We start from the raw sequence: 27,943 nt of genomic DNA, 5'->3' as shown, positions 1-27,943 counted from the left end.
TTTATTAACCATTCCTATTAAATAGTATATAGCAGCAGCACTATTTTATCTCGCTTTTTTGTACAGCAAGTCTCCGCGCGTGAAAGGTCCCAAGATTTCGGATTCGTTTCAACGCGAACACTCCTGAAACGAAAGATCCCCTCCGCGGCCACCGGTTCCAGCGCTGTTTGGGGTTGCGCAGCCAACCGCCTCCCCTCTTGCTCAATCCGGCGTCCCGCGCAGCCGGTCCGACCCGCTTCCTGGCGCTTCTCGCGCCTCCCGGCCCCACCCCTGCTGGCTGCAGGTGGCTCGGCAGGTCCGGAGAGGCTGCGAAACTCGGAGCAGAACCAGGTGGGAGAGTGAAACCCGAGTCTTCCCCAGGCTCTGCCGCGGGGAGGAGGGGCAGGCACCGGCCTGGGCCGGCCAGCCCCCTCCCTCCGAAGAACAAGGAAACGCGTCCGTGAAAAGGCGCGGAGAGGCGCCGGGGCTTGGAGGGGGACTTCTGCTGGGATTCTGAGCTGCAGAGAGGATGGGACCGAAGACCTGAGCGCGCAGGCGGAGCGGCCGGGCGAGGAAGAGCGGCGCGATCCACAGGTGAGGAGCAGAGGCGGGACGCAGGGGACGTTGGTGCGGTGTGGACGTGGGGTGGGGGTGGTCTACAAGCAGGGCTTTGTAGAGGAGGGCCCCACATCTTTGGGCCTCAGCCCTTCCGCAGGTTCAGGAGTCTGTTGATTCTCCAAAGCTCAGACCCCGAAAATCTTGTTGGTCTGTAAGGTGCCACTGGACTCAAATCCTGCTCTTCTGCCGCAGATAGCGTTACCAGCCTCCAGGTAGTAGCTGGAGATCTCCCAGAATTACAACTGATCTCCAGGCCTCAGAGATCAATTCACCTGGAGAAAATGGCTGCTTTGGGGGGGTGGACTGTATGGAATTATGCCATGCCAAGGTCTTTTCCCTCCCCAAACCCCACTTTCTCCAGGTTTCACCCCCCCCCCCCCAGATCTCCAGGAATTTGCCAACTTGGAGCTGGCAACCCTAACTGCAGACCAACACAGCAACCCACCTGAAACTAGCTGCACAAGCCCTTTCTGCCTCTGCCACACCAGCCAGAATCTATTCAAATCTGCTTAAAACTGCTTGCCATAATTGTAAAGAGCCCTTAAAATAAAACAGGCGCCCGTGTACCCATCCCTTGCACCTTGACCTCCCTTCTGCACATGCCCAGTAGGGCTCCACAGACTGGGGAGCTTCTCTCATCTCGTTGAGAGGTTGGGCACCGTTTGCGGGCATCGGCCTTTCTGTTCTGCTGGGTCACGTTGGCCCAAAAGTCCGTTTCTTTGCTCTGCCATCAGGAAACCCACCTCGTGCCCAGTACTAGGGTGAGGGTCTTGATCTCTTGGTGGCTTAGCAGAGCATCTGCTCTGCATGTGGGAGGATCAGGTAGTGGAGGATGTGAAAGCCTTGGAGAATGGCTCCCAGTCCGAATGGACAATTTTGGCCTTGATAGGCCAAAAGTCTGGCTTGTCTAAGGCAGCCTCGTGTTCCAAAGGAAACGGCAAGGGCCAAAACAAGGCAATGGGGGGAAAGAGCAATTTCTGAGGCAAAGGCGCCTTACCTTTTCATGGCAGCCCAATTAGAGACATAAAGGGGTGTGTGTGTGTGTGGAAAAGGAGAATTGCTTTCTAATAGGAAGATTGAAAATTTGGGGGAGCACTTGAGAAACAACTCCTATAAATATTTACTTTTTGTAATGAATGAAATGCTTCTTAAAATAAGGTTTTAATAATCCAAAATGTACACTATAAAGACTTTTATGTAAGACAGTCTACAGCAGTAAAGAATAATTCTGGGGTATACCATAGACATATACAGCACTCCAATTCCTAGGTGCATTTCTGTACCTAGAGAGTGTTGTCTTTTTCCTGAGGGGACCATGTAGGGCCTTTTAGGCTTGCGGATTGATCTTTCTATGGTGACCTTTACAAGTAAAATGCATTTGCGTTAAGAGCATAGGGTGGCAGCAGTTTATAGATGCCTCTCTAGTATACAAACAGTACAATGTTATGTGCTAAGTTATGTTAAAGCATAAAATGAGTTTCGGTTTGATAAGGAAGTATTGCATATATTTCAGTACTCCCCCCCCCCCCCAAATTTCCAGATCTCCCCACTGTAGCTTCAAAGTTTCAAGAAATTTTGCAATTCTAGGCTTAATGAATTGGAAGTTCTACAAAACCAAGAAAGCACATCTTAACTGTTAGGAGAAAACGGAGCTGATTCACATGTGGGTGATAATAGCTTGATTCCCTGCAACAAGAGACAACTTGCATGTGTGAATGAGCTATCTTAGAACAGACGTTACCAAGAGAACTTCCATCTTGCCCCAAACACAACACTTCTAAATGGAGACCATTGACACATTCAGTTAAGGGCCATAATTGGATAGTAATTGAGAGAGTGATGGAGCAAAATTACATGTTACACTTAACACATGTTCACCAATGGAACTTGCAGTCATACTGCAGCTATGAGTTCCTGGTGGCAAATTCTGTGTAAATGTGCAGCAGGAGCCCAGTTCAGATTGGGACAGCAGCATGGGGGGAAGAAGTTCTCCTGCCTCCCTCTCCTGCGTGTTTTCAGGAGTCAGAACAGCCCAATGGCTGTGGCTAGGTATTATTTGCCCTGTCAGGGTCTACATATGCACAGAATGCCTGCCCTAGCCTACTCTTTCTTGAAGAATCTCAAAGGGGTGTATGCTGGTTCTCCCTCCATTTTAGCCACACAACAATCCTGTGAGGTAGATTAAGCAGTGAGAGAGAGAGAGAGAATCTGCCCAGGGTTACCCAGTTTACTTTAAGGGTAAGTGGGGATATGAAGCCAGGTTTCCTCAATCTTGGTCCAGTACTCTAACCACTGTACATTACTGACTGTCCATTTGATGGACTGGAATTTGTCAGCTTTGATTCTTGGCATTTATATTTTCTAAGCTTTCGACTTCCTGCTGCAAGGAGTTTTTGCCTTTGAATATAAGCATTTAAACAACATGATCCTCCACATGTTACATTGCAAGCTTCCAGTGCTGATTGTAACTGCATGGTGTAATGGTTAGCATGACAGACAAGGTTCTGGGAGACTTAAGTTTGAATCTCCACTGGCCGTGGAAGCTAGTCTTGGACTAGGATCTGGATGACCCAGGTTCAGATATCCACTCTGCTATGGATGCTGCCCTTGGGCCCGTCACACACACAGTGCCTAACCTACCTCACAGGGCTGTTATGAGGATAAAATGGAGGTGAGGAGAACAACATGAGCTGCTTTGGTTCCCCACTGGAGAGAAAGGTGGTATATAAATGAAGCAAATAAATAAACTCTCACCCACATATACTCCCTAGCATATTCTTTGCAGAATAGCAAATGTAATTTCATTTTGCAAAAACTAGTCATTCAATTAGTTGAGTCAGATGAGCCATAAACCCAATTGTGTCTTTTGCACTGGCAGTTCCCTTCAGGAAGAAGCCCAACAAGATGTCTCGGTCAGAGAGGCCGCATCGCGATAAAGATTACAGGCGCAGAGAGAACCCCACAGCTAGCAGATATATTGAAGAAAGAAGTAGGAAACCTTATCCATCCAATGGAAGGTAAACTGAAAACTATACTGGGGTGGGGAGGGTGACGTTCAATACAATGGCCCTCATTCTTCTTCTTGTCGGATTTCTAAATAAGGGAGAGAGAGGTGTAAACTCTCCCTTTTTAGTGCCTGGTGTTACAATAGTCGTACTTAGTAGAAAGGATTGCATTGATTTCAAGGAAAGTTGACTCAGTCTGTGCACCCCGGTACGCTTGCTTGGGAGAGCTTTCTTTCACTTCTCTGTTTCTTGTTGCATGGAAGGAGAAATGTGGCAAAAGCCCCAGGAGGGTGACCTTTTCCCAGTACGTGGGGCCATACAGCGGAGTGAACTGCCTTTATGCATATTATTTATTTTTATTTATATCCTGCCTTTCTCCCTCCTGGAGTGGCCTGTCATATCATTCTCCATTCCTCCGCCTTATCCTGATAACAACATCCTGTGAAGGCTGAGGGAGTGGATTGGCTCATTATCACCTGGAGACTTTCCATGGCAGCCTGGGGATTTGAACCTTGTTGACGCAGGTCCTTGTCCGACCCTCTAACCACCGTACCAGTTCTCAAAATAACCCCCCTGCATTTAGTTTCATCAAATATTTAAACTGGTTTAATAATCGTCACTCCTACCCCCTTTTTTTTGCTGATAGAACCAGGTTTTTACTTTGCAATGAAGAGTCTGCAAGAAAGGAGGCCTGTCACAACACACATAGAAGAAAGTTTCCAAATGTGGATGCCGCTATGAAGAACACCTTACAGATTTAGTAAATTTATAGCGCAATCCGAGCAAGAGTTACCCCAGTCTAAGCTGCTACCTAGAGTACCCAGAGTCTATACCTCCCTAAACTACAATCTCCAAAATTCATTCAGGTGAAGCCAAGATAGCTAACCTCGTGGCCTTCCTCTATATGACAGTCAGGAAGAGTCCACTTGGTTTTGTAGCTGTGCTGCATTGATCAGTCAGGAGAGGTTAAAGTCTATGTGGTCGGAGCACACTTTTTATTCTGGAAAAATAAAAAGCCCTGTATAAGCAGAGAATGGGCAGAAAAGGGCTTGTCTGTGGTGCTAATGTCTCTGAAATTTGTAATATATAACTTGGGGGCAACAGTGGCTTGTAGCCAGTTCAGTAATGCAAATGTTCCTCAAACAGAAGAGTATAAATAAATAATAATATATATAAATAGTAGACTCATAAGCAGCCAAAGTGTGGGCATGACTTTAGTGAGATCACTGAAAAAGAGGGGTGTGGAGAGGTGAAGTGGTCATGAAGAGCTATTTGAAGTCTTGAGTGCACACACATGCACATGCACTATGGTTGCCAGCTGATGGTTGGCAGCCAGTTGGAGGGAGGGCAGGAGAATGGAGGGAAATGGTGCTGTGCTTGCGACGCAACATCACTTCCAGTGAATACTGGAAATATCATTATGTCACCGGCATGGCAGCAAGGTGACACTCTAGGATTTGGGCAAAACTCTATGGTAAAAATCACAGCATTTCCCCCAAATCCTAGAGTGTCGCTTTGTCATCACACCAGCAACATGACATCAGTTCTGAGTATTTGCTAGAAGTGATGTGGTGCCAATAATGTGTGCCATTAAGAAAAAACACTTCTACCAGCCCTCAGTGGAGTGGCAGACAACAAATAGGGAAAGCAGAAGGTCTTCCAAGAGTGCACAAATACACACACACATGCACCTGTCTCCTAGGACATGTTCTGCCGTTCTTTTGGCGGGAAAAGAGCAAAAACCACCTAGATATTATATTATCCTTAGTATTTGGGTTTAATCTGATTAAAAGTAAAATGGTACATGGTCAGCAGTGCATGCAGTATTCCCTGTAGCACAAAATGAAAATTAAAACAAGATAATAATTCATTTAAAGAATTCAAAATTTACATGGGTTTAAAGGGACTGATCAGAAGAAAAACTCAGGTTCTCTGGTCAGAAGCCAGACAGGGATTTGTTTGTTTCATTTCCAGCATGGCAACAGACAAGTTGGCTTAGCTCAGCTCCAGCCAAAGAAAGAAAAATAACCAGGACTCTTGTGGTACTTTAAATTGTATTCCAGCCTAAATGTTGTGGATTAGAGTGCTATTTTTTCAGATTTCGCTTTTTATTTAGGAAGTTTGAAAAAACCAAACACACACAGCAGAAGTGCAGGAAGTACACAGTGAAATGTAATTATGTAAAATTCAGTTCTTATCAGGGAATTAATACGGAGACAATCGTTATGCTAAGATAGTGGATGGGAAGTCACAGGTTTTGTTAAAGATACTCCCAGTTACAGTGAGATTGAAATCTTATGGTAAGAAGGCCATAGAGGTATGGCGAAATTCCTAGAACGTTGATATGGAGGTCATTTCCCTGCCACTTCCTCTCTCCTCAATTCCTTGAAGGTGGGGCATGGGGGCTGAGGGTAGGAGCTTGTCTACCACGAGCAAGCCTTCCAGTAATCCAAGCGTGAATCGTGAGCAGATGTGTGCCAGTGCAGTTAAACAATTGTGCAGAGTGCTCCTGTGCATTCATATTACCTGTTGTGTGATCTTGTGTGTGCCACTGCCTAATCAAGGACTCTCACCTCCCAGTGTTTGGGATGCAGAATCTTCATGGGTTATTTATCAACATGTCAGTTCTCAGGAATGTTCAGTTTTATAGTCTCAGTTATGTAAATGGACTTTCTTATTCTGCCTCTTTGTTCACCTCTTGCTGTGAATTTTGACCTAGTCCAGCTCTTTAATTATAAAAGATTGCTGACCCCCTGGTACAAATGGACAAAATGAGCATCTTGATTTTTTTGCAGGGTCCGGCCCATGGGTTTGTGTTTTTGTTAGTAAGGACATCTTTTTAGATTAGTCTGTATACTAGGAAGGCCTGTGAGAAAAAAAAATGTTATCATCCAGGATGGGCTATAATTCACTGATGATGCATTGGACTGGTTTGAAATGGGAGCTGTAGATGACAACCAGTGGTGTTCTTAGGCCTGCTAAGTCTCCTGCTATAACAAAAAACTTCTCACTGGCAGCCCCTGTGTCCCCTGATATGGGGGTAAGGGGGAAAATACTGGGAAAACTATTGTCATTTAGGCAGCAAAGTGACGTAATTGCCTCAGGATGATGTCCTTGGATTCCACTGAAATTCTATGGTAAATCCATAAGTGTTTCCGTGGACTCCTAGAGTATTGCCCTGATGCAATGACGTCACTTCCAGAGTCCCATGGTGTGACGGATCCCCCAGCCTTATCTGGCTGACACCCTTCGATGCCACCCCTTGTGAATGATTCTGCTAGCTTAAGGCGGTTCTGATTTGGGATCTCACAGCTCCTGTCACCACTTGTGAAGTATTCACTGGTCGAGGGACCCTTCTGACAGGGAATATAAATAGGGACCACTTACACTCCGGCTCAGTAGGTGTGTTGTAGACCTCTTCTCATGAGGAGAGAACTCTGGCTGGAAGCGGGTCCACTCTCTGGACAGAATGGAATCCTCCTCAGCTCTCACAGACACAAACTGGAACTAGAATGTCACTTCGTTGCACCAGCACCTCCTCAAACTCTGCCACTTAGTCTGACAGGCTGAGAGCTGGTTCCCCTCAGGGCGTATAAGATAGGCAGGAATTATCAAACCGGACTCAGATGGTTAACAGAACAAATTAACTTTACTGAAGCACATTTTATCTTCTTCCTGCACAGCCTTAAACAGTTAAACGTTCTAGATACCTCATTAACTAGTCCTCCTCAGAGAACTCTCTAAACACATCTGCCTTTTCTGGTTGCTAGCCCTCCACTTCCTTTTCCAGAGTCTCCCTTAACTGCCAAAACTCCCAACTAACTATTCTAAACGGTCTTAACTGCCACTCTCTCTCAACATTCTATTCAGGACCTGTCACTCAAACAGGGCCTGTCAGTCACACATGGTAACTGATGTCATGACATCAAAGCAACAGTGATTTCAATCCCCCGTCCCCACCAACAATTGGTGTTCTGTGCTTTTCTAGATGTTCTGTTGTCATTGCCTGTGGGCTTATTTTATAGTAGGTTTTCTGTGGGTACCAGACTGGCTTTATCTGTTCCTTCACTTCTTTGGGTAGATAGTATAATGATCCCAAGAATGCTTCTTGTCAGTTGTTCAAGTGCAAGTTCATGTCCATGGAATTGGAGCAAATGAGGTTGTAGAACTTGGCTGAAGACAATTGATTGTGTGGGATGTTCTGGATGGTAGCTAAAATCATGCAGGTATAGTATTAGGGTTTTTGATTTAAGCTGGTGTTTATATATCCATCAAGTAGTTGTACAGTGGTGTTGAGAAAAAGAACCAGATGTGTTGGCTGGCCCAGCTCTTGGTGGATGATAAGAGCTGTTGAAGTTCTGGTGGAATCTCTTGAGAACTTCCTTCTCATCTGTCCTGATGATGGAAATGTCATAGAGAACTCTTAAGATGCTGGAAGTAAGCATCACTAGATAAGAGAGCCAGTGCCTACATGCATTTTCTTGCAGGATGGGAAAAAACCCTAGCCAATCAGAAAGGGCAGGTGAGTATTTTTGGCTAACAAAAAAGAGCATGTGTGTATTATAGCTGGAAGGAAAGGTTTGAGACTGTAGATAGCACCTGGTAAAATTGACCCAGATTTTTAAATCCAGAAAGGAAATGGCTCCAACCAGAATTTCTGATGGTGAAAAGGGGAGCAAGGGGTTCTATTTGTCCACGGAAAGGCAGTGCCAGAGAGGATCATGGGACAAAAAGCATGTAGGATGATGGCTATATTAAGGAGGTAGATCCAGAGGAGTTAGCTGTGTTAGTCTGTAGTAGCAAAATAGAAAAGAGTCCAGTAGCACCTTTAAGACTAACCAACTTTACTGTAGCATAAGCTTTCGAGAACCACAGTTCTCTTCATCAGATGCATGGAGGGTATGAAGAAACTGGTCAGATATATATAGGTGGTGAGGGGAGGGGGAATAGATGCAATCAGTAGCTTCTGATAATGGGATCAGAGTGCTTCTGATAATGAAATCAGTTGCTTCTGATAATCGGGTCTCTATTCAATCCAAGTCTGACTGAGTCAAATTTACATATAAATTTCAATTCAGCAGTTTCCCCTTGGATTTTGTTTTTGAAAGGTTTCTGTTGAACTATGGTGACCTTTGGATTGAATAGAGACTATGAATGGTTATCTGATTATCAGAAGTAACTGATCCCATTATCGGAAACTACTGATTGCATCTCCCCCCCTCCCCTCACCACCTATATATCTGACCAGTTTCTTCATACCCTCCATGCATCTGATGAAGAGAGTTGTGGTTCTCGAAAGCTTATGCTACAGTAAAGTTGGTTAGTGCTACTGGACTCTTTTCTATATTAAGGAGGGGAATTACATCAGACTGCGTGAAAAAGCTGGCTGGATTCCGCCCAATATATGACTGTTTAGTCAGAAGGAACAGGGCTGTGTCACTGACTGCAGTGGACCTGGGATGTAGAGAGAATATGTTTTGGATCCAGGGAAGGAAAATTATGAGAACAGAGGGGAACGAAATGGTGCAGAGGAGTGCAGGGACCACCTAGTGAAGTGTCTAAATGGGGGAGAGGGTTAGAAAAATTATTTAAAATATTTACATCCTACCCTTTCCTGTGCTTGAGGTAGCTTACAACAAAGATCAAGGTAACAGTGCACCGTACCATTCAAAAGCAAAGGAATTGCCTAGAAAAAAATCAGTAGTACTACATTTAGAAAGGTTGGGAGGGAGAGGCAATTAAATATTTAAAAGCAACAACTTTGCACCAATGCGAAGGAATACAGCCAGCCACCATGACTGTTATTGTTATTTGCAGTGGTTGTCATTCTCAATTTGGTGAACGTCAATTATTCTGGCAAGTGGCTTGTTAAAAAGAGAGGCAGCTGCATTGCTGGTAGCTGAGGGATTGCTTTCTGGTTAGTGGGAAGTCTTATAAATCACTCGGTTTATGTTCCAGAGCTGTTCAATATACCCACACTCTCTCTAAAGGTCAAGGGGAGAAAGGTAACTGCCCAAGCCAGATTGAAACGTCTTGGCATCTCTGATTACAAACAAATGATTAGATCTGTTTTTTCCTGTATAACATCTTCATTAAAAGAGTGCAAAGCTAGAGGCAGAATGGGCAATCCCCATAATTGGGCGAACATGGCTAGTACGCAAGAGCATGATAATTAATGTTTGTGAATTACAGTGAATTAGTGTAATTGTACTTGTGCCAGCGAGAACAAATTAATGCAGGAGTGCCTGGGAGAAGGAAATTCAATGAATGCTGAGAGACAGAGGCATAAGGCATCCCAGGAATACGCAGTGAAAGCCACTAGGAATTTGGAAGGATTATGGGTAGTAAAGTACCAGATTTTGGAAGCTAGTCTGCAGTGCTGATATAACTGTGTTGCCTAGTGGGTAGTACTAGTGTACAAAAACAATAACTGTCATGAAAGTGAGACACAGATGTGTAACTTGTTAACAATGATAATACCGGACAAGAAGCTGTGTTAGTCTGCAGTGACAAAAGAAAACAGGAAATCAGTTAAAGACGAACACAGTTTATTTGAGCATAAACTGTTGTGCATCAAAGCTCATTTCATCGGAAGTGTTGGGACTGGGAGTATAAATCCATCAGGCCAGTTAGAACACCCCTGTGGTGTAGTGGTTAGAGTGTTGGGCTAGAAACTGGGAGACCCCGGTTTGAATCCCTGCTCTGCCATGGAAGCTTCCTGGATGGCCTTGGGCCAGACACGCATCCTTAGCCTAACCCATCTCGCAGGGTTGTCGTGAGAATAAAATTGGGAAGGGGAAAATGTTATAAGCCACTGCAGGTCCACGCTGGGTAGAAAAGAGGGGTAAACGAAGCAAATAAATACAATGAAAAAATAGTATAGACAACATAAAGGTGTGAGATGAGGATGTTACAGAGAGAGGCTGATTCAAAGCGATCCAATCCCATTAAGAATGGGTGTGGAACACCCCCAGCTGTTAGCAGGTAAGAAGAATGCAAACCCTAGTATCTGCTTTGCTCACTTCATCCTGTACTAAGTTTTATGAAAGCTTACGCTGGAATAAATTTTTGTGTGTCTTTAAGTCACCACTGGTCTTCTGCTTTATTTTAGTAATGATGAACTTTATGTTTAAAGAGCTGAGTCCCGATTGTTTAAAACTGTCTTACTCAGATTTAACGTAAGCCTCTCATAGTAAATAGAAACTGAACTTTAGGTGACCTTTGTTCCTTAGAACTATAAGCCAGCTCGCACACCTCCCTACCATAAAAATGATCTCGCTTTTCCTGTGCTCCTCCTCCAACTGTAGGACACTGCAAGCATCACTCTATTCCGAGCATTCAAGGCCTCCCACGGTTTTTGCAGACTCGCTCCCCAAATACCCGGCTCCAAGTCATGTGTCTGCTGAACCCTCTGCAGAATTTTATCCTCCCAAAGAGACCTTTTCTGAGAAATGCTCCAACCTGTGCTCAAGAAGAGGTAAGCAAATATTTCTTTCTTATTCCATCCATCACGTCCCTTGATCCCCAGCACATGTGACTCAGGCTAAAGGAGCACCAGAAGAGGTCTGATAGCATCTCCTGTGGAACCCAGTCTTTTGTTAGGGAAAGAAAATGCAAGGTTTCAGCTTTCACTGAATTCTTCTTCAGGCAGAACAAAGAACCCAATGGACAGAAAGTGACTGAGGTGCTTAACTTGTCCGAAAGCCCATTTTATAAACAAATAATTTCCGACAGATAAAGCTCCCATGTAACAAACCATTAGTGTAACAGTAGTCATTGGTAATGGTTTAAATAACATCAGATTTTTCACATGCATATTGTAATGACTCTAGGAGCCTAAGTTTATACTTAGTCTGCTATTTGGTGACTCCAAAAGAGCTCTGTATTTCAGTGTTCTTCATGAAAAGATGGTAATCATGATACTTGGCCTCTTTTTTCCCATTCTTTAGAACTAGCACAGGACTCGTGCTAACTAACAGTTGCAAAGACCATTATACTGCAGTTTTCAAGGGATAATGGCCGTGTTTAAGATGTCATTGCTAGCAAATAGGTTGTTTGGGTTGGAACTGTGGGCCAACTGCACAGTCAGTTCTCCTGATGTTTCCATGTGGATGTTTCCATGTGAGGCGAATTTGATCAAAGTGGTATTGTTAGGTGGGGGAGGGATTTAAATCCTAGAAAATCCCCCATTCTCAAAGCTGCTATTAGCCATGGTGGAGGGAAAAAAGACTGGGTTTTGACCCATTGTGGCTAAGAGCAACTGGGGAAGGGCATTTTTTAATGATTCACCACCTTTGGTGATCCTGATTGGGTAGAAAAGCAGGATATTAATTATGTAAATAAATAATAATTTTTTAATGAGGAAGCAGTGCGCAGGGAAAGACTAAACTTCTTTGTTCCTTCCATTGCCCCTCTGATCTCATTTCCTCCTTGTCCGTCCCCACTGCCCAGTTGCCTCTCTGTTCTTTTTCCTCCTCCACTTCTGCAGCTGCTTTTTAGTTTTAACTAGGGGTGTACAATTCGGGCTTCAGATTCGGGTAAAGTACCCGAATCGAACCCAATTCACAATGATTCGGAAACCCAAAATCAAAGCTTCCCGAAGCCATTCGTATTGCTTTGGGAAGCTTTGGGTCAAGGGGTTTAAATGCCCCTTTCCGTGCCTCTGCGAAGCCCTTCTGCGCGTAATTTAAGCTCGTTGCTTCGAGTCCTATCCTCTGCTGCCAACTGTAACAGCTCCTTGCCCTCCTCCAAATGACAGCCTTTCAGATATTTAAAGAGAGCAATCATGTCCCCCCTCAATCTCCTCTTCTCCAAACTAAACAACCTTTCCTCGTAGGGCTCAGTCTCCAGACCCCTGATCATTCTCGTCGCTCTCTTCTGCACCCTCTCAATTTTGTCCACATCCTTTTTGAAGTGAGGCCTCCAGAACTGCACACAGTACTCCAGGTGCGGCCTGACCAAGGCAGTATAGAGAGAGACTGAGACCTCCTTCGATTTCAATGCAGTGGCCCTTTTGATACAACCCAAGACTGAGTTTGCCTTTTTTGCCACCACATCACACTGACTGCTCATATTTAGTTTACAGTCCACTCTTACTCCAAGATCTCTTTTGCATACACTGCTACCCAGAAGTGTATCCCCCATCCTGTATTTGTGCTTCACATTTTTGTTGCCCAGATGTAATACTGTGCACTTATCTATGTTGAATTGCATCCTGTTCACAACTGCCCACTTCTCCAGAGTATTCAGGTCTTGTTGAATATGAGACAAGCCTCATATGACATAGAGGGTGAATTGGAGTCCCACCTGTTAGTGGCAATTTACTGTGGGAAGCCACTGCCACCGTTTTGTGACTGTGTTTTCTTTGTTGATTCATAAACATTATGAGGCCTCTCAACCTATGGCTAGGACAGGTAGTCTGTTTTCAGTTTATTGATCCAGTTTTATCTTACCTGTTTTCCATGGAGCTTTGGGCTTTATTACAGACATTCTTCTCGCCTCATTTTATCCCCATGACCATCCTGTCTGGTAACTGGTCATCCCAAGAGAGAACAACTGTCCCCAGTTCACCTTCATATGCTTTGTGGCAGGAGTGCAGACCTGAGCGCAGGTCTCCCAGCTTCTAGGCCAGCATTCTGACTAATCCATCATACTGTTATGACTCCTGCAGACATCCATTTCCCTGCAGGGATAAGAATCCTCCTTTAGTTTGTGTGAAATTAGGACAGTTCTTATACAGGAGCGTTCTCCACTATTCGGTCTTGTGCATATTTACTCACAAGCAAGTGTTATTTATTCAATTGGATTTATTTCTAGGGAAGCATGTTTAACCTTTGTGAGAGGTGAAGCATGTATCTTCTGTATCCTCCACCCCATGTAAGCCCCCCCCCCAGCCCTCTTGCATGTGAGGCTATCTTTTTAAAGAAGCCGTTTATCTCTTGCCCTGGCAGCAGCTGCCTTAAGAACAACTGCAAGAACAAACAGCAAATGACTAGAGTGAAGGGCAGGGTGTGTGGAGGCAGCTTCTTTTCCTTCATCTTGAGAGGAAAGGAAGAGTTAGGCAAACAAAGAGCCCCCTCCGTTGAGAATACCAGTAGATAAGGAGCCCTCAAAATTCCTGTCAGCGGAGGAGAACTCTTATCTGTGCAAATGAATGCAGGGCTAAATTAGGCCATTTTGCAATGAAGCTAAATGAAAGGAGTTGAAAGGTCAGTGGTGACAATCTTCTAGAGCACTGCTCTAAAAAGGGCAGTGGCAACTGTTCAGGAAGCCATGTGATGAGCTTGGTGTTACTATTACATTTTCATAAACCCTTGTCAGTTGTTATGACCACCTGTACTGGGAGCTTGGCAACTGGATGTCTTGTAGCTGTTCCATGGTTGCATTTGAAGTGGTCACTGCTCTGTCTGCCCTAGTGTATTTTTCTCCCTCCCTTCTCCTTAGGGTGGTGCATTTTGTTTTTTCTTTCCTGTGTTATCCTACAACAACCCTGTGAGGTAGGTGAGGCAGTGAAAGCTCACCCAGAAAACTTCATGTCAAAGTTGCCCAGTAAATTCTTCCAGCAACAATAGGCGCATAAACAATTTGAGCCAAGAAGAGAATCTCTGAACTTGATGATGTGATCTTACATATGCAGTTTTTTTTTCCAACAAAAATTTAAACTGCTTCAGGCTATTTTTTTTAATAAATGGCATATTCCTAAGTTGATAGCCTAAAGTTGCAACAGAGCATTAATAAAGCCAAGTGCATCTTACGATACTCTTTTCTTGAAGACTCTTTTATTAATAGAATACTTCAGCATTTGTGAAGAAACAGTCATTTGAGTCATTTTGAGTCATTTTATGGAATTGCAGATTCAGCCTTTGAGGCATATTATGAGTTTGGGAAAGAATTCCCTGTAAGAATAAAATAGCTACTTTATCATATCAAACACATTTGCAATCTGTTCTGCAGGCACTATCAAATTCAGAGAAACTGCAATCCACCTTCTCTTACATTTAGTGAGTGGCTCTTAACCGTTTATTATAAAATTAAGAACGAAAACTATTTGAAATGCCATGTTTTTAACTGGAAAATAGCAGCTGTGCAGAGACCCCAATTTACGTTCATGGAAAGTGGGCGGATTAACCTTCCCCCCTATGCTATTTTTGTGACCTTGAGCAGCCTCCAGAGCAGCTATTTGTCTCCTTGGGGGAAAGATATTAATGAATCTCCTCACGGTTGTTGTTGTCCCCTGATTTTATAAGTGATCACAACTCCACAAAGTATGGTCTGAATTCATCAGTTTCCCCTGATGGGAGGAGTAGCAGCAGTAATGTTACTGTAAGTTTGCTCCTAATATGTAACTTCTGCATTGTTTGACGCGTCATGTTTAAATACGCTTATGCTTGGGGTTTTTTAGCTCTGTTTTCAGATTTCTTCCTGTTTTCAGATTTCTGATATTCAAACCTTATTGCATTGTTCATTGGATATCCCAGATGTTAATCATATTTGTCTTACACTGTGTATCTGCCTTGAGTCTCAGTGAGAAAGGTGGACTGTGAATAATGATAAGAATAATAATTGTAGTAGTAGAATTCGAGGCCAATAAAGGGGGGCGGGTCATGAAAAGTGAATGCATCACCGTCTGTTCAAACAGCAAGCTGATGTGTCTCTAAAGATTGTCCTCTGAGAAACAGCTTTAGTTTCCACATGGGCAGCACAACGTGTTAATCAGCTCTTATCTTTATGCCATCCTGAAATGAAATACAGAATATTTTTTTCAAAACCACCCTACTCAGATTTCCTTTCAGGGGCACAGAATCCATTGTGAACAGGGGATGAATGGATGGTATGTATGCAGAAGTCCTGAACTCAGGGTAAGGAGACCCAGATTCAAATTCCCATACAGACTTTCTCAGAACCAAGCTACAAAAGACAAATTACACGAGGAGGAACACTTTAAGGGAGTCGCAATGTTAGCAGGGAGGCTGAGTTTTAAAAGAGATCAGAAGGCTTTGTCAATTTCCCCTCTCTGCAGAGCTGGGAGATAGCTGCTCAGAGGGTTTGTTTATTTCCTGTTTGCTTCCCCAATGCTCTGTCAGTTTCACCTCCCCTTCTAAGAGGTGAAGAGGAAATTAACAAACCTTCTGAGCAGCAATCTCCCTGGCTCTGTAGAGAGGGGATATTGACAAAGCCTTCAGATCTCTTTTTAAACTCAGCTTCCCAGCTAACATTGCAACTCCCTTCACGTGCTCTTCCTCATCTAATTCGTTTCTTGTAGCTTAGCTCTCAGTGACCATGGAACTATCAGTCATCCTCAACTGAACCTACCCTGCAGGGAAGTTGGAAGGACAAGAGGAGGAGATAATGCCGCTCAGTGCTGCTCAGAACTCTTTGGGGAAGGGCAGGATGATAAAAAAATAAAGTCAGGCTGATGAACAGTAGTCTGGCAGAGCTCAGGGAGAATCACATGGCTTCCCTCAGTGACAAACTACTTTGGATGAGAAAAGGGAGCAGACTTGGTAGCTTTATATCCATCTGAAGCAGTGGATTGGTCCTTTTCCTATGCATCATGCTTCATAAGCCCCTGCATCAAGAGGATTATGGGTTCTTGTGAAGGGTCCCAACTCACTAGCTTTTTGAGTGGTCCTGGGAGGCAGTGCTTCATTTGGAAGGCTCCTATACCTGAACAACCTCAAAAAAGCATTAAACGGCTTTCATTTCTTCTGCTAGTTTCCCCCATTTATTTAGAAAGCTTGCCTAAATGCATTTAACAGTTTATACTTGTATATTACTCAACCTTTAGAAAGTTCAGGGCTGCTTATATGGGCTCCCCACGGTCACCTCCACAGGCACTAATTCATTTTGCTTCCATAATGCTACCCCATGTGGGGCTCCCAAATGATTCACTCAACCTACGATTGACTTGAACAGTTTTTTTCACAAAGCAGGTTTAATGGACTTGCCTCCTTTCTATAAGTATGACAAACACAACTTACACTGTAGGTAAAGGTAAAGGTAGTCCCCTGTGCAAGCACCGAGTCATTACTGACCCATGGGGGGACGTCGCATCACGACGTTTTCTTGGCAGAGTTTTGTTATGGGGTGGTTTGCCATTGCCTTCCCCAATCATTTACACTTTATCCTCAGGAAACTGGGTATTCGTTTTACCATCCTTGGAAGGATGGAAGGCTGAGTCAACCTTGAGCTGGCTACCTGAAACCCGGCTTCCACCAGGATTGAACTCAGGTCATGAACAGTACTGCCACTTACAGTACTGCTGCTTACCACTCTGCGCCATGGGGCTCTTACACTGTAGCTTAGCAAATATCTGGCCATAACTGCTATCAAGGAAACATATACTAATAACCAAATGTCAAATATCTGAGGATACTTAAATCTGGAGATTGGTGCCATGAACAGACAAGACAGATCTTCCTACATACCTGAAAGATGTTCCAGGTTTGCAGAAAAATCTGAAATCTAAAAAAAATACATTGTTTTTTTTTTTTAAAAAACCCAAAATGATAAATGGAGTGCCTGTAGCTTTAACCAGATACCTTCTGTTGCTGGGCAACCATAAGAGTTCAGCCAGGCTTGGTTTCTGTCAATAAAAGGCAGGGGGAAGAGGAAGGGGCTTTTTCCAGGGCTGTTTTGGTCTTTGAGGGAAGAGTCATTGGGGCCAGGCCCAGAAGCAACCACCAGTTAACTTGATGCCACGTGGCTTACATGACTCACCCAGGCCTGGCAACTTGGTACTGTTCAACTGCAGCCACTACACAAAAGCCAGTGTAGTGTAATGGTTAGAGCAATGCAGTGCAATGGTTAGATGTGGGAGACGCAGGCTCAGATCACAACTCTGCTGTGGAAGCTCACTGTATGACCAGTCACACACTGTCAGACTAACCTACCTCGCGGGGTTGTTACAAGGATAAAATGGAGGAAGTGAGAATAATGTAAGCTGCTTTAGGTCCCCATTGTGGGGAAAGGCAGTATAAAAATGAAGTAAATTAAGAAATACAGGTGAAGATGGGGTCAGATAAAAGGTCAGTTTAGTGGGTTTGAAGGAGCGAAGGACTTAGGGAAAGGTGACCGTATGAAGGTTGCCAGGAGGAGGGAAAGAGGAAACTGTGGGGAAAGGCGTAAGGGGACTTGAAGTATCTCCTGCAAGGCTTTGCTGGTTCCCCACCGTGCAACTGGGCCCAGCTTAGCCTGTACTATGCAACTGGTACTAGCTGTGGTGATTAAAGAGAACCTCCATAAAGCCTCTGACTATCAGAGCTAAGAGGCAACACTGAGGGAAGGCCTTGGACTCTATGCCCTGGTTTTGGCCCTCCACAGCAACTGGTTGGCCACTGTGTGAGACATGAATATGCAGCCATAAAGGAAAATCCCATGGGTATGTTTCGTAGAGCCGGCTTCACTCAAATGTATCTCATGCCTCTCAAATATCTGAAGAAGTGAGCTGTGCCTCACGAAAGCTCATACCCTACCACTGTTAGTCTTATAGGTGCTACTGGACTATTGCTCTTTTCCACTGCTAACTAACAGACTAACACGGCTACCTATCTTGACCTCTCAAACAAGTGCAAGGCATGTTAATACGTTGCAGGAACTATTCTCCTAACTGTTTCCAGACAACTTAATCATAGCATATGCTACGCTCTGCTCCATCCCAAAGAAACTGAATCCTTCCCCAAAGCTGGAAAGTGTGGTTTAGAATCCTGCAAACAGACTGACAAGAGCGAATGGAATTAACAGTGTTCTACAGTCAGAACTGTGTTAAGTAAGGGGGGCAAGCAACGAGGGTAACCATGTAAGCAAATCAACATCTTTCATTTTTTTCGCCTATTTGCTCAATAGCTTGTATTTTATTTCACTTTTCAAACATGCTCTGCGTCATCTTCTTGTATCTCTGTTTATTAAAATAGATTCTATTTCCCTTGCCCCTCCAAAAAAAGATCTCAGAGTAGCTTTCAAAGTTACTGCACACCACAAAAGGGGACCAGCAAAGAGTAAATGGAAAACAAGACAGTAAGATGTCAGCTAAGCAGCACCATTTCCAGCCCTCGAACTCCTGAGGAGGCAGCCATGAGAAACAGTCTCTCAAGTGCTCGCCCAAAGAACACTGCCTTACAGCTTTCTAAAAATTGCCCGTGTGGGAGGTCTCCTTGCATCTTCTGGAAGGCTGTTCCAGTTTCTATACAGAAAGAGTACTACCGAGTAAGCGCAGAGGGCTATGCGCGCTACTTGATTTCCCCCCAGATTTTCTTATGGGAAATTCACAGTGATTCTTGGAGCAAATGACACGGCTGGGGACATTTTATTCTACGTATATGATATGACTTCCGTATGCAATTTGTGGGTTGTGTGAGACAACTGCACCTGTGCACTCTTGTTGGGTGTACATGTGCCGAGAAGTGCCGCTTCCCAGTTCATACGCAGGCAGCAAAACAGATACGTAGTTAATTTTTTTTTTCACGGCAACTTCCCACACTGAATTTCTGTCTCCATAAGGAATTGTTAACACAGTTAATTCCCATTCATTCCTTTGTTAAGCAGTTCCTCTAGGGTCCTTCCTCAAGACCATTGCTTTAGCACAAAGAAAAGTTCACACTAGACTCCTTTGTCATGGCAGTCATGTACCGCAACACACAGCATTATTGTTGATCCTCTGTGAATCAGGGAAGTGTTTCAGTGCTGATAAAAATCTCAGTAGAAATGACTATTGAGGCATTTTATGGTGGGCAGAATCCTTAATTGAACTTTTCTAGCAGCAGTTTAAATCAGAGCTGAGGTTCTCTTTTGACTTCATAATCTTGGCAGAAACCAACAATCCAGATTTTGTACCCTTTGTTTGGTGTCTCCTCTGCACTGATTTTAGAATACACCAGGTAAAACCTTTTTCCCAATACTGATACAGTCTCATGTACCATTTCTTGTGTATTTTTTGAGTGTATATTCAGCAATTCATGACACTGTACTCCCCAGTATAGTTTAGAAACTGGGATGGCTCCCATTTTACACAAGGGAAATACAATCTGTGTGTAAGTCTTGGCCTTAATGTTGCATTTCCTATCTGTATCTGACTAGATGTCTGAGATCCACGATAAAGTCTCCCAACTCTTTGAACTTTGCTAAATAGGAGCTATGCAGGGCTTGATTTGTATTTATGATTCCCCCCCTAATGTAACACACACACCCATGTAATTTGCTCAGTAGGACAACTACCTCCAGGTGGCCAGTTTGCATTGGGGAATAGGATGTGGGGGGGGAAGGGATAACCCCTATAACTGTGGTACTGACCCAGACTATCCTTATCGGGGGGATGCTGGCAGCCTCCACTGAGCAGGTAGTCCTATGGCAGACCCTGAAAAGATGGAGATGTTGTAAGATTCCGGGGTGATATCTCTGGCCTGGACTCTCACAGTAGGTAGCAAGCACTGCTGATGTGTTTTACAGTGTTCTATTTAGGACGATATTTCGCTCAAGAACATGGAAAGACATCAGGGGAGAGTGAGCAGAGGTGAGGTGAGCTAAGAGGGAATCCCAGGGGAGGAATGCAGAAAAGAAAATGTGTGATGTATTGTGCAAGGTTCAAGACAGTGGGCTAAGGGCAGCAGGCTGCCTGAATTTTTATCTGGTAGTCCTCTGTAGTGATAGGATTTCCAATTTAGACACATTCCCTTATACTTTATAGTGCTATGGAACTGGTTAATTTGTGGACTTTCCCTAACATCACACGACCCTAGCTGGTTTTACAGACTGCTGTACAAGCTGTTTTAAGTCATTCTTCATTCTGTTGGTTTTTCTGTGCATCCAGAACAGAGCCAGTGTGGTATAGTGAAAGTCAGACTAGGTTCTGGGAGACCCAGGTCTGAATTCCCGTTCTGCTGTGCAAGTCTGCTGCATGACCCTGGGCCAGTCACACACTCTCAGCCTGGCCTATCTCACAGGGGTGTTGTGGTGATAAACTGGAGGAGAGGAAAACCGTGTAAGCTGCTTTGGTTCCCCGTTGAGGAGAAGGGGGATACAAATGAAATAAAAATAAACTAAAAAACAAATTTCTTCCTGCAGTCCCTCCCTCATGCAATTAGAGGCTTTTATAGGCAGTTTGGTATAGTGGCTAAGAGCGGCGGGACTCTAATCTGGAGAACCGGGTTTGATTCCCCACTCCTCCACTTGAAGCCAGCTGGGTGACCTTGGGTCAGTCACAGCTGTCTTTGAGCTCTCTCAGCCCCACCCACCTCCCAGGGTGCTTGTTGTTGTGGGGATAATAGCAAACTTTGTAAACCGCTCTGAGTGAGTGTTAAGTTGTCCTGAAGGGTGGCATATAAATTGAATGTTTTTGTTGTTATAGCAAGGAGTATTTTGGAAACCAGTAGCAGTCATGCAAAAAGGAAAACTTACAGGGACGTAGCTGATGCCAGGTGACTTGGCTTTTGCTGCTTTAATTGCATAGTTTAACTCAACATTGATTCACATGGCTGGTCTTGGTGTAGAAAAGTCCTAGGAAGGTGTGCCTATCTGCAATGTACAATGTGGAACTGAATGTCCCACTCCACCCATGTCTGGCCAGAAGCAACTGAATTTTTAATAGATGTTTGCAGGTGCTACAAGCAACTGGAGAGGGTCAAAGGGACTGTGTTGACTATCAGAGCATCTGCCTCTTCCGAGTAATGTCCACACCCTGAGACTCTTGCAAACCTGTCTAGCCTGAATCCCTTCTCTCTAGACATAGGAGCTAGTTGCATGGTATTGCATTATACCAATGCGAAGACCTTTGACCATGGCTTTTCGATTTAGGGAAATGTGGTGAGTCAGAACCACAAGGGGCTTCTGGGACTCATCAATAGGCTTTGTCCAACATGGGGAGCTTATAAAAGGGAGCAGCTTTGGTGCAGGCAATGAAACTAACTAGTGGGACCCAATTTAACAAAATCTGCCACATTTCTTACGTTTAAAAAATTAGCAATACACTTCCAGTTGAAAAGTAGCACACCAGTAGCACTGGTGCAGTTTAGCAAGTTACTGAAGGAAACCACTGAATTATTGCCTTCTGTCACTTAACTGCAACTCATAAACACGACTGGTTCGGCAGGCTTCCCACACAGAAGGGAAAAACAGGTGCAGAGCAACAGTTACTGCTCAGGAGGTACTGTTTGCAAGAGTCCCTTGTTGAGAAATTAAGCTGTCAGGTTTAACAACAGTGGAAAGTGTTGATAGAAGGTGGACATTTGCTAATCTTAACCTGCCCTCTTGTGGTTACAACCAAAGTAATTGGGAATATGAAGTGGAAAGTCCCAGTTATGGCCCCATTTTGCCCAGCTGCTCCTAGAACTCAATGCTAGTTCTGTAGCCAAATTGTAGTATCTTCCTACACATGGAAACGGGCAAATACGAGTCTAACTTGTACAGTGAATTTGCAGCATGCTCAGTCCATTCTCTCATTTTGCTCTGGCCGTTGTGAAACTTTTTTTAGTTGTAAGGACTGTAGACTAAGCAAGACCCTTTTTTCCTTTTTTGGGAGTGTGTGTGGGTCACAGTAAAGGCGACAGTTCCTTGACTTTTTAAAAGGTGGATTCGATTGCAATTTACTGTGTTAATGCTTTTTTAATTGTGATATTTTATTCTTTCTTACTTGGAGTGTTTTGATGGGCTGAGAAAAGTGATATGATACAATTTGTAGATGCATTCTTGAATAGGTGGTAAAGAAGGGAAATAATTACATTAAAGGAGATCAGCGAGATTGCTTCAAAATATTTGCATTTTCATAGAGCCCCTTATGAGCTGCCTCTAACAAGCTTCTATATGGCTGAATTATTTTAACAGCCCCTGGAAAATAGCGTATCTACCCCACTACCCACTTGGGAAACTACGGCAGTAGTGGCAAGTCGTATTGTGTGTTCATAATATATCAAATGAACCTCTGCTGAAAAGGGGGTGTACCTAATGAACTTTTACGTATTGAAAATACCAAATCTCAAATCCTCCTTTCTGCACCAAATGTAAAAAGAACGCAGGCAACAGTTTTTAATCAAGCTATCTGAAGCATTGATTGATGAACTGCCGGAGCCCAATTTGAATAATGAGGGCAGTTTTTATCAGTGGGGCTGTGAATTAAGGGCACAAGTTTATTTTTGGTTTAAAAAGGATTGAGAGAGAAAATATTAAAGATGCCCTTTCTTCCATCCAGCAAGTGGTAGCTTTTGTGTATTACGCCGAAATAGCTCAGAGATATTCTGGCTTGGGGAGTATGCAAATTCATATTATATATTATTAATTCCTTATAATTGGCTGAGTGGCTTAAAATTATGATACGTAATTAAATGGGTGTTTCTTTTTTGGCAGTGGGTCAAAAGTGTAATATTCAGAAGTAATTTTGCATGTGGAGATGCCAAACGTTGAAAATAAAAAGGGGGGAAGCGACATTTTAACTCGTTTATGTTAACACGACAAAGTAAAAATGGATATATTGCCCGAGGTTTTTTTTGTTCCCAGTACTTCTGCATCAGGAGCCTATATCACCCAGACTGTGTTTAATACATTCTAAAACACAGCAATAGAGCTCTAACATTAGCGACAGCGAACCTGTTGCTAGAAGGATCCCTGTAAAGCTCAAGAGAACACCGGCCTGGATGCAGTCACACTGTTCCAAAGACTTGAGAGCAGTTAAGTCTTTGGAAGAGGCAGGGTGGCTGCTTGCATCGGTTTCCCCTCTCACGTAGCCCTCTAGGCTGTTCCTGATCATTCAGGGGGGCTCAAGGAATGGTAGCAGGAGGGAGAGGTAGAAAGGCCCCTCTCTGCAAGATCCATGGATGGTTGGATAGACACTTGAAACTGCAGCCTCCCAGAGTGAAGCTTCACCACCAAGCGATAGCAGTATGCAGGGCTTTTTTTCAGGGGGACCGCAGGGGAACGGAGTTCCGGAACCTCTTGAAAAAGGTCACATGGCTGGTGGCCCCGCCCCTGATCTCCAGACAGAGGGGAGTTTAGATTGCCCCCCTCTGTCTGGAGATCAGGGGGCGGGGCCACCAGCCATGTGACCATTTCTTCTGAGGGCAATCCACTGAGTTCCACCACCTCTTTTCCCAGAAAAAAAGCCCTGGCAGTATGTGAGGACATTTCTCCCATCTTCAGCACAAAGCAGAACCAGCCGAGAATACTTTTTCAGGGAATGAGCTGTATCAACCAGGCCTAAGGTCCTATTACACTGAGAATGTCAGACAAACGTTAGCATGGCATATAATAATAACAACATTCGATTTATATACCGCCCTGCAGGACAACTTAATGCCCACTCAGAGCGGTTTACACCTTATGAGGTGGGTGGGGCTGAGAGAGCTCCAGAGAGCCGTGACTAGCCCAAGGTCACCCAGCTGGCTTCAAGTGGAGGAGTGGGGAATCAAATTCGGCTCTCCAGATTAGAGTCCTGCCGCTCTTAACCACTACACCAAACTGGCTCTCCACTACACCAAAGTGGCTAGAGTGTCAGAAGAGGCTCCAGGAGACCCAGGTTCAATTCCCCCCCCCCCGCCATGGACACTTGCTGGACAATCTTGGGCCAGTTACACACTCACCACCTAACCTACCTCACAGAGTTGTTGAGAATATAAAATGGAGAAGGGGAGAATGCTGGAAGCTGCTTTGGATCCTAGTTTGGAAGAAAAGCAGGGTATAAATGTCTAAATAAAAATGGAAAAATTTTGCATCATGCTACCGTGTTTCTGTAATCACCGGAGAGACGTGCAGTTCTTCACACTGAGATTAGAATGGCCAGAAGTCAATCCTGTGAGGAGCATAGCTCATGTCTTTGCATGCAGATAAAGCTCACATTCTTTCCACCCCTTGTTTTCCTTCTACAGGTATCTTGCAGTTTGTAGAAATCATTGTCAGCATTCTAGTGCTGATCTGCATTGGAGCATCCCAGGCCGCCATTTCAGGTTTCAGTGCCATGGGAGGCTTAGGATCCTTCAGCATCGATTCATCCTATAGCCCCTTTGAAGGGACTGAACTAAAAGAGGTGAGAGATCTAGACATGCAGTACAGCCAAATGAGAGCTCCATGCGTCTACGGAGGGGTAGCCTTCAGCCTGACAATGATGGCCCTCACCCTCCTCTTCCTCATCACGGGAGGAAAGCCGATCCATCGCCTCTCGGTCCGGTTGCTCGTCGCTGAATGCATCTTTGATGTCCTGGCTTGCCTTGGGTATATAGTAGCCGTTGGTCTCTACCTCCATTTTGTCATACAGATAAATTCAACCGATGTGTGCAAGAGGAGAGAGAGAGTCTACGCAAGACGAGGGTACACGTGGATGAACTGTGAGGTACAAGGCGGGGACGCAGCTGTGGCTCTCTTTGGCCTTGTGGCGGCATGCCTGTATTTCCCAAGCGCCGTGGTCTGTATTCTCAGCATCCGAAGTGTGAAGGAGTTTAAGAGGGAAGTGGCCAAGACTCAGTATAACCTTGAAAGAAATTACAGGGAAGAAAACCATCGCAATGTCTACAAGAGCCCAGAAAGCTGCCAGACCGCCAAGACCTTTGCCACACTAGTGTAGGCCGTGGCAGGAATTTAAGGAAACACTACACAGCAACCATGTTGGAAACTTCTTTGCATTGGAGAGTAGAACTGTGCTATATTAATTTGAGGTGTAGAGATGTATATAACATATTTTTTAAAAGAAAGGTTGCTGTAGCTGGGACAATAAATGGTAATTTCATGCATATATAAATAATTGTGCATAGATTTTTTTAAAAAATTACAAACTCAGTGCAATTCTGTTTAGATTTGGTCTACCGTTCTTAGTAGAACAGTTCGCCTCAGGAGACAGGTTGGTCTAGGAAAGTAAGAGACTGGCATTTTAAGGCAGTATGGTATGTGAGAAGCAAGGCCTTGCTTGGGCATGAGAAGCAGGCTTCAAGGTCAGTGCAGGTATGCGAGGGGCTGGCAGGCTTTGTGAAGTACAAAACGCTGAGGAAAGGAGGAGGGCGAAAGGGGAAGCCCTGGCATAAAAATGAGAAGGCAGTCGGGAAACCGATGCAGAGGTTTAACAGAGAGGCTCCTTCTCTGCACCTAGATGTAGCCAAAAACTAACCTAGCTTGCTTCTTGAACTTCCTTTTTTGTTCTTCTAGTCCACTGTAAATTCTGGAGTGGGTTAGTATGTAGTTTCTTCAGAGCAGTTTAAAATACTGGTCTGGATCAAGGAATAGAGTTGCGACAAACACAACAGGGAAGACACGTACATGCCTTAAAAGCTAATTATATGAGATACTGAGAAATTGGGAAGAAACCTTTCCTTATGGGGTAGAATGCTAACTTAAGGGGAAAAAATCTCAAAAGAAGAAATGTAAATACATGCAGAGCCGGGTACTGTGCTTTTCTGTTTAATTTGGAGTGGTGGTGGTGGTGGTGGTAACCTTAATATAATATAAAAACCTTAAAATTTGAATTTCTAATTTTGGAGGATTAATTTAAGTAAAAGGTTACATGTGATCTCAAGATAATAATGCCTAAGCCAGCTAGGCCTACTTGGACTCCACCCCTTCCAGGTGTTTTTAAAAATGGGAACAGCTGTGTGGAATCCTGGGTCAGATTGGGGCAGTGATATTAGGGAGAGAGGGACTTATCCCTTCCTCCTGTCTAGTTTCACAGTATGAAATAGATCCCCGTACTGTTAGGTGCCTGTCTTTACTCTCTCCCTGCTCCGAATACAATGGCAATCAGTGGAACTTGCCCATATTGAGAAGGGAAGTTAATTCTTCCCCATTGCACAACTATGATGTGAATGAGGGTCCTGCATGGTAATTTCTCTCTTAAAAATGTGCACACGCATGCGTGCGCACACAGGAGATCTAGGCTAGCATCTCAGGATTTTAAATCTGCAGGTCTGGCTTGCTCTCTCTTGGTGATGTGCAAATGGAACAGGCCATGTGTGAATTCACAGGCCAGACAGCGGCTCCAGCTCCCAAGACCATAATGAACCTACCTGGCCCCTGCAGTCATCTTCAGAGGCCCTGCTGCAGGTGCCCCAGCCTTCTGAGGTTAGGCAGGTGGCAACCCAGCAGAGGACCTTCTCCGTTGTGGCACCAAAATTCTGGAACTCTCTTCTCAGGAAGATTCACCTGTCCCCTTTTGCCATCTTCCACCAGTAGGTGAAGACGTTTTTGTTTCATTTGGCACTCCCTCAGTGAACCCTTCCCCCTTTCCAATGTTTTAACTGTTCTTTATCTTTTCTATTTATTTTAAGCTCTGGATTGAAATTGTTTTACAGGTGTATTCGTGTGTTGGTTTTAATGATTTTAAGAGGAGATTTTAATTTGTATGCTTTTTTAGCTGCCTTGGTGTCCCCTTGATGGCAGAAAGGCAGGGTCAAAACCTTGTGAAAATAAAAATAATCATCACCATGCAGAGTCAAGTACTCTCTCTCTCACTTGAATGATACACTATGGACAGGGCAGTCCCCATCTTTGGAATTCTGACACAGGGTGGTGGGTGCAACCAAAATGGCTGCCAGACAGGAAGCTGAGCCAACGACAAAATGTCAGAGAATGAGGTGATGCACAACTCTTAATTTGTAACTCTTACTATGTTACAAGCAGAAGCTGCTTAATAGGATGACTTTTTAAATGAACATATTGTTTCAAAGATATTGTCTTGCCTACACACAACTTACCTTCAGTCATTAAGCTGAAGATCCTTGTGCTGCGGTGGCAGCTGCGGGCAACACAGTTTTTTAAAAATCTAACAGCCAAACTCCAATAGCCAATCAGAAGCCTTGCCGGGCAAAGGCCACCCATGGCCGCACCCACTTTCTAAAAATGCTTGGCAGGCACCACATTGGGGACCCCCTGCCCTGTCAAAATTGTGTCAGGATAGCTACCCCACACTAGTACTTCTATTTATGGCCCTTTAAATTAATGGCGGTTCGATTAAGCCTTGATAGAGCAAGCATTGTTGCATTTTTCTAGTTGTCACCTCCCCTAGTGTTTTAGCATGAGTTTCATGTGTTAATTCCTTCTGCCTTGTCTTGAACTTAATGCCCATAAATGTCACTGGATGACTCTAAGTTTTATGAGGAGGGAGCATTTTCTGTTCATTGAGGTAACAACAGAATTTTGTATTGGACACAAACATGTATCGTGATAACCATCCAGTGGTTATCTTGATTGTATACATCCCATGGGGATGACTCTCCATTTGAAAACTGAAAGGCAATTTCTCCTTCTCACTCCCTATACCATTTTAACTTGATGTTTTTGAAAATAGTCTGGACATTTTAGTAGTTTATGTCTCTAAGCGCCAGTTCAAGGGGTTGGCTGTAACCAGGGCTTTTTTTCAGCAGGAACACGGTGGAACAGAA

The 27,943-nt window shown here is 44.2% G+C and overlaps 1 protein-coding gene across 1 annotated transcript; it reads left to right on the top strand.

Annotated features, from left to right (window-relative positions):
• Positions 1 to 230: 230 nt before the first annotated feature.
• On the top strand, positions 231 to 27,943 carry LOC129334037 (MARVEL domain-containing protein 3-like). The gene is made up of 4 exons (XM_054985961.1): positions 231 to 573; positions 3,476 to 3,614; positions 10,910 to 11,079; positions 24,449 to 27,943. The coding sequence occupies exons 2-4, from the start codon at positions 3,502 to 3,504 to the stop codon at positions 25,138 to 25,140; spliced, it is 975 nt and encodes a 324-aa protein (XP_054841936.1). The 5' UTR covers positions 231 to 573; positions 3,476 to 3,501; the 3' UTR covers positions 25,141 to 27,943.

Source organism: Eublepharis macularius, chromosome 7 (genome assembly GCF_028583425.1).
Source record: "Eublepharis macularius isolate TG4126 chromosome 7, MPM_Emac_v1.0, whole genome shotgun sequence".
Lineage (NCBI taxonomy): Eukaryota > Metazoa > Chordata > Lepidosauria > Squamata > Eublepharidae > Eublepharis > Eublepharis macularius.
The sequence above is the reverse complement of the archived record's forward strand: the minus strand, read 5'-3'. Positions and strand labels throughout refer to the sequence as shown.